The 7219-nt window shown below is 19.1% G+C and overlaps 2 protein-coding genes across 2 annotated transcripts; one reads left to right on the top strand and one right to left on the bottom strand.

The window, feature by feature from the left end:
* Positions 1–564: 564 nt before the first annotated feature.
* Positions 565–1632, top strand: PGAL8A_00198600 (ubiquinol-cytochrome c reductase iron-sulfur, putative; the record flags this gene model as incomplete). Its single annotated transcript, XM_028670675.1, has 1 exon — positions 565–1632. One exon carries the CDS (start codon positions 565–567, stop codon positions 1630–1632), a length of 1068 nt encoding a protein of 355 aa, XP_028527404.1.
* A 1045-nt stretch (positions 1633–2677) lies between these two features.
* Positions 2678–7154, bottom strand: PGAL8A_00198500 (conserved Plasmodium protein, unknown function; the record flags this gene model as incomplete). The annotated part of the gene is made up of 2 exons (XM_028670674.1): positions 2678–6819; positions 7034–7154. The coding sequence occupies 2 exons, from the start codon at positions 7152–7154 to the stop codon at positions 2678–2680; spliced, it is 4263 nt and encodes a 1420-aa protein (XP_028527403.1).
* Between the last annotated feature and the right edge of the window lie 65 nt (positions 7155–7219).

Raw genomic sequence — 7219 nt, 5'->3', positions numbered from 1 at the left:
AAATTCTTTTTTTTTTTTTTTTTTTTTTTATGTTGTGAATTTTTTTAATAAACGTTTCAATTTGTTAAAATATTATGTTTCTTATTTCCTGAATATTACTTAAATATATCAATGAGATTTAATTTATAATTAAAAAAAAAAAAAAAAAAAAAATTATACATATATATATTTATATATATATATATATTTATTAATACATTTTTCATCCGCATTATTTTTTTATATGAGATGTACAATTTTTTTAAAAGATAAAAATAATTAAAGCGTGTAATAATTACATAGGTGTTATTATGGTAAATTTTTAAGACATTTAAATTCTAAAATTTCATTTTTCTTTTTTTTATGTGAGAAAAATATAAAAGAAATAATAGTATTTCACTAATTTAAATATTATTAACTTATTATTTTTTATTTTTTATAAATAATAATAGGGGAAAAGGTAATTTTAAAACATTTATGAATTGTATATATATATATATATATATATATATATATATATATTTATATATAGAAATGAAATAGTAATCTTTAAATGAGAAATAAAGTTAAAAAAGAAAAAATAAAATGATTAGGATAAAAAATATCAATATTTTTCAACAATGCAGTTTATTAAAAAAAAATCAATTATATAAATTAAGTAAGAGATTTGGTGGAACATTTCATCACAATATAAAAGAAAATGAAAAAATTCCACCAGCATCTGAAAACCCTAGTTATAAAAACTTGTTTGATCATGCAGAAGATATAAAGTTATGGGAAATAGAAGAAAAAGCAAATATTAGTCATAAAAAGGTTGAAGATTTATCAGAGTTAGTTGAGCCGTCTAATCATCCACATCAATATGAAGGTTTTTTTGTAAGAACGAGATATGCACATTATAATCAAACGGCAGAACCATTATTCCCAAGAAAACCTGATTTAGAAAAAGGTGAATTAGCTAGTGGTGCCAATGTGACAAGAACAGATGTATGGCATAACCCGAATGAACCAGCAGTAGTTTCAGTGGGAAAATTTGAACCAAGTAATTTTAGACCTGCAGGTTATGCAGAAAATGCACCAAATCCTGATAGTATCAATTCAGAATATCATCCTGATTTCAGAGAATATAGATTAAGAAAAGGACATGCAGATAGAAGAACATTTATGTATTTTATTAGTGCATCCTACTTTTTTATTATGTCTTCAATTATGAGATCAACTATATGTAAAGTGGTACATTTTTGGTGGATTTCAAGAGATTTAGTTGCAGCTGGTACAACAGAAGTAGATATTAAATCAGTTAGCCCAGGTCAACAAGTCATTATTAAATGGAGAGGAAAACCAGTTTTTGTAAAACACAGAACACCAGATGAAATTGAAAGAGCAAAAGAAGAAGATAAATTAGTTGAAACAATGAAAGATCCTCAATTAGATTCAGACAGAACAATTAAACCTGAATGGTTAATAAATATAGGAGTATGCACACATTTAGGATGCATACCCGTAGAAGGAGGAAACTTCAATGGATATTTTTGTCCATGTCATGGATCTCATTATGACAATTCAGGAAGAATTCGCCAAGGGCCTGCTCCATCTAATTTAGAAATACCTCCATATGAATTTATTGATGAAAATACTATAAAAATTGGATAATATATAAATTTTAATAATATTTTTTTCATTTTTAATAAATTTTTTTTTTTTTTTCTCATTCATTTATTCTATTTTTTTTTTTTTTTTATTAGCATTTAAATTTTTTTATTTAAAATTTTTTTTTTTTTAGCTATATTTTTTTACATTATTTTCTTGTTTTTAAATGTCATACATTTGTGTATATTTTTACATTACATATGAATTATCCAATAAAATAAAATAAATTTAAAAATAACAAATTAAACATTAGAAATATAAAAAAAAAAAAATATACATATAATAAATTAATCAAAATACTAGAATTACATAATTATATATCCCTTTTTTTTTTTTTTTTATTATTTTTAATATGCAAATAATTTTTTGATACACTTAATTTTAAAATGATTAAAACAAAAAAAAAAAAAAAAAATTATGAAAAGAAGTATATACAAAATTTTTTAAAAATAGTAAAGTACATCTATTTAGTTTTTTCAAAAATGTTATATAACTTGAATTCAACTAATTACAAATATATGTATTTAGAGAAAAAAGGAGATGAAACAATGAATAAAAATATATAAGTGAATACATCATATATGTATGTATAAAGATGAAAATAGTATATTTTCTTATTTTCATTTATTAAATATAGTATAATTGAGAATTACTATATTTGTATCCAATGAAAACTTATAAGGATGTAAAACATTTTCTAATAAATGATTCTAAAAAATAAGTCAATAAGATACATTTTTAACTATATGTTTTTCTTTTTAATTTAAAAATTCATAAAAAAAATATTTAAGGGATTCTATCAAGGTTATTTAAAAAAATAAAATACAAAATTTACGATATATTAAGAAACATTTATTTTTTTAAAATGAATATTCGAAATAAAATTATAAATATTAAAAAAATATACAAAAAATAAATATGCAAAAGTATTAGAACAAATAATAAAAACAGAAAAATTAATAATATATAAAAATAATGTATGTTAAATAATAAACACACAAATAATAACAAATAATATGAATTATACTAATTAAAATTTTTTTTTATTTTATTTATTGTGGCAATTACAATTTTTAATATAAGTATTTAACTTATTAGATAAATGTTTATAAAAGATATAACATAAAAAATTATTTATTATAAATATAATTAAAAAGATATACATGAAAAACACATAAAAATTATTTTCATTTTTTATATATTTAAAAAACAAATTTCTGTAATATTTAATTCTTAATAATAATAATTTTAAAAAATGCAACTTTTTAAAAAAATAATGCATTTTAAAATATAAACCTTGAATACTGTCTACAGGAGAACTGTAATACGAAAGGGGAGTTTTTAAAATATCTCTATGGCAATGATTTACATAATATAAAAAATTTAATGAATTTCTTTTCTTTTCTCTTAAAAGAAAATCTGGATTTTTTTTATCAAAAGCATCTTCGTTACGTAGTAATATGTTTTCTGAGTTATTACAAAACGGAAAGCCACCCCTAATTTTTCCAAAATAATATTTTTTCTCTAAATCATCATATAAAAAATCTTGTAAATATTTACAAATATACTTTAAAGAATTCATATTTTTACTTTTATCTCTAATTTGTAATATACATTTTTCTTTCATTATTTTAAGAAAATTTTCCATGTTTTTTCTATGAGTATTTAAATCTTTCATATTTTTTTCATTTATCATAATATATTTTAGTAAAAGACTAGTTGTATTTTGTAATATTTTAAAATTTAATAACATTTGATATATTATTTTATTTTTATTATTAGTTATTTTTATTATGTCTTTTAATTTTGAAACAAGATAATTATTTTTATTTTCAATTTTTTTCACTTTATCTACTAATGTTAACAAAGCATGACCTCTACTATTTTTCGCTTTCTCTTCTACTTTTTCCTCCCTTGCACAATTTAACTCATTAAAATTTATGTTTTCATCAATTATTTGATTAAATTCTTCAAAATAATTTAACTTTTCTTCTTTGATTTTTTTATTTCCATCATTTTCTTTTTTATCTTCACTGTTAATTATTAAGGAAACCTTTTTTCCTGTTTTTAATTTAAGTGAGTAATTTTCCAAGTTATTATCATATATATCATATTCATTAATTATATTATATACTTCACTAACAAGTTTATTATTTATTTCTTCATTTTTTTTTATTTCATTTAGAATTTTTATGCTATTTTCATTATTATCTTGATAATCTATATTTACTACGTTTTTTAATTTTTCTTTTTCAATATTTTTAATACTACTTTCATCTACATACCCTTTCACGTCTTTTTCTGAATAAATCAAGTTGTCCATATCGTCTGTAGTTAAACAAATATCCTGTAAATTTCGAGTTTCCTCTAAAATTTTTTTTGTACAGAATAAAGGTATAAGGAAGTCAACATTATTTTTTTCTTTTAGATATAATTTTGTATCCACTTTTTTAATTTTCTCCTCATTATTGAGTTTTTTTATAATACCCTTTTTTTTTAAGAATTCAATACGATTAAGAATCATTCTTACATATAAACTATTTATATATTTAACACAAAAATATTTTACATTTTTTGATTTCTTCCCAAATACTTTTAAATATTTAGAATTGGAACTAATTTTTTTTTCTTTTATTCTTTGAAAAAAATGAGAAAACATATATTTTTTTTTTTTTAGCGTATACTTATTTTTTTCATAATTAACAAAGTGCTTCATTTTACATTGCTCATTAATATAATTTTTTACTAAATCTGAAATATTATTTTTATTTAATTCAGTAACTTTTGATAATTTTTTTTTATCAAATATATTATTCCATATAGATTTAAAACATTTCTTAGTATTCTCAAAATTGTTTTTGTTGTGAATTAATGAATTCACATGATAATTAAATAATAAATCTTTGTCTATTATCTTATGAAAAGATAAAATTAAATTGTTTATATCTGGTTTTTTATATATAAGAAGATCTTTATTTTTATCGTATTTTTTATTACATTTCTTAAGATTTTTTATTTTTTTATCATAAGTATTATGTATAATATAACTATCTCTCATAATATTGCACCTTTTGCATGTTTTGTATTTTTTATTTAAAAAATAATCTCTAGTAGAAAATACTCTCTTTTTTTTCAAAATCATATAATAATTAAAAATATTGTAACATTTAACCTTGCTAAATAAATAATTTACTAGCTTTTTTTTTTTAAAAGCGTAAATGACACTTAAAGGCTTTCCTTTTTTTTTCCAAGTAAAAATTAAATCAATACAATATTTTATTAATTTAGGGTTATATGTATTACCTTTTTTTAAACTTGAAATTATATACATATCTATATAGTTTTCAGATGGATTTATGTAATATATATTCATGTTATTTCTAATAACATCCTTATTATTAGATATTTTATCTGAATGATAATTCGTGATTCCATCTTTATGAGTATGATATGTTGAGTTAGGTTTTATATTAATTTTATTATAATAATCAGATATAAATTTTTTATTTAGCTTTTTTTTTTTCTTCGATAAAAAGATATTTCTAAATATATTGCATTCTTTATTTTTTTTTGCTTTAACAGTTTTTCTTATTCCTGATATTTTTTTAATATAAGGAGACATATGATTTATAAAAGTAGAATGTCTAAACATGTATTCTTTCTTAATGAATTCTTTAAATTCTTTTATTTTATTGTATAAACAAATAATATTATTATTGCAAAGAATCCTATTAATAAAAATACTTTTTATTATAGGAATTACTTTTTTTTTAACTGAATTCCTATAACTATTCATTATATGTGATTTATCATCTTTTTCAGGCATTCTACTTTTAGGGGAAAAATAATTATTCTGATTAGTAAAAATCTTCCTTAAAATTAGAAAAATTGATGAATGTAACTTTTTTTTAAATAATTTATACCTTTTTGATATATTTCTTTTTTCATATGGAATATTTTTTTTATAAAAATTTTCCTCATTTTCGTATGTATATTTGTTTTTTATAATATTAATCAAATTAGAATCATTATATTTAAAAGTATTTTCTCTTTTTTTTATTAGTATATTATAATAGATAATCTTATTAATTATATTTTTATGTATTCTAAATATAGAATTCTTAAAAATATTAGATAATCTCAGCTTACTTAATGTTTTGAGATTTTTGTATTTTTTGTTTATTGTTTCATTCATAATCAAGTAAGATTTTGATAATTTATCTTCATACTTTATTAGTAAGTTATTTTCACTGTTTACTTCTGAAAATGAAACATTATTATTAACATTTGTCACATTATTAATTCTTCTAGAATCATTTGTAATGCTTTTCATATCATTTTTTTTTTTATAACATTTATTTATTTGTTTTTCAATTACAATTAAATCATCTTCATTTTTTTTCTCATTTTCTTTTTCATCTTCTGTAGTATATTTGGAAAGATTATCCATTAAATATTTTTCTTTATGATTTTTTTTTTTGATTTCTTCTTTTTCTATCTTTTTTTCTTCTAACTCTTTTTTTCTTAACTCTTGTTCTTTTGCCTCTTTTTTTATGTAATCATTTTCCAAACCTTGTAATTTTTCTTCATTATATACTTCTTCATTTTTTCCACCAACATATTTGTCTTTCATTTCTTTTTCATTTTCATTTATTTTTTCATCAGAATAAATTTTATCACTGAGCATATCAACACCCGATGATGCAAATATTTGAAAATGGGTTAATGTACAGTAATAATTATTTTCTATATTATGGTGAGATAAAACATTAATCTTTAAGTATTTTACCCAACAGTTATCTTCATCATAATTTTTACAATATTCAAAAATGTTAAAAAGTTCGAAGCTTTTAGTAAAATTTGTTGAAATTTTTCCCAATTTTTTCCATTTTTTAGTTGGATAAATATCACTACCTAATATTTCAATTACTTTAAAATTAGATGCATAATGTTCTAAAGAAACTAAACCTATTTTTTCTATATGAATAATATCACTAAATGAATATATCCACCATATATCTGATTTACATGGTGTTAACATATAACTATCATAATCAAATTGTTGAATAGATTTTATATTAATAATTCCTTTACTATATTCTATTATTTTTGTTCCTGTATCTAGTGATCCAAAATCAACTTTTAATTTTAAACTTGTCAAATTGTAATCTTCACCTAATATATATTTTTCTGAAATTTTCAAAAAAAAAAAAAAATAATTGCATGAGTAAAAATATTAATACTCGTGAAGCTATATATATAAACAAATTGACAAATGTAGATAGGCATATATATATATATATAATATTTAATTGTTATAGGTGTTCATTAACAATTAGATACTTTTTTTTTTATAATAATACATATATATAAAATTTATTAATTTTATATTATTTCGTAAAACCTGTTGAAGAGTTATTTTGACTATTATATAACTCATTGAAATTTATTAAATCTTTTGGTGTAAAAAAGCTTTTTAAAAGAAAAAACAAAAAATTAACTGAAATTAAAAACCACCATATCATATTTTTTAAGAATATAACTTACCAATTATTTTCTTCTTTTTTTTTTTTTTTTTTTTTTTTTGTTT

Source organism: Plasmodium gallinaceum (assembly GCF_900005855.1).
Source record: "Plasmodium gallinaceum strain 8A genome assembly, contig: PGAL8A_v1_76, whole genome shotgun sequence".
In the NCBI taxonomy this organism is placed as follows: domain Eukaryota; phylum Apicomplexa; class Aconoidasida; order Haemosporida; family Plasmodiidae; genus Plasmodium; species Plasmodium gallinaceum.
This window is presented reverse-complemented; position numbering and strand designations above follow the sequence as displayed.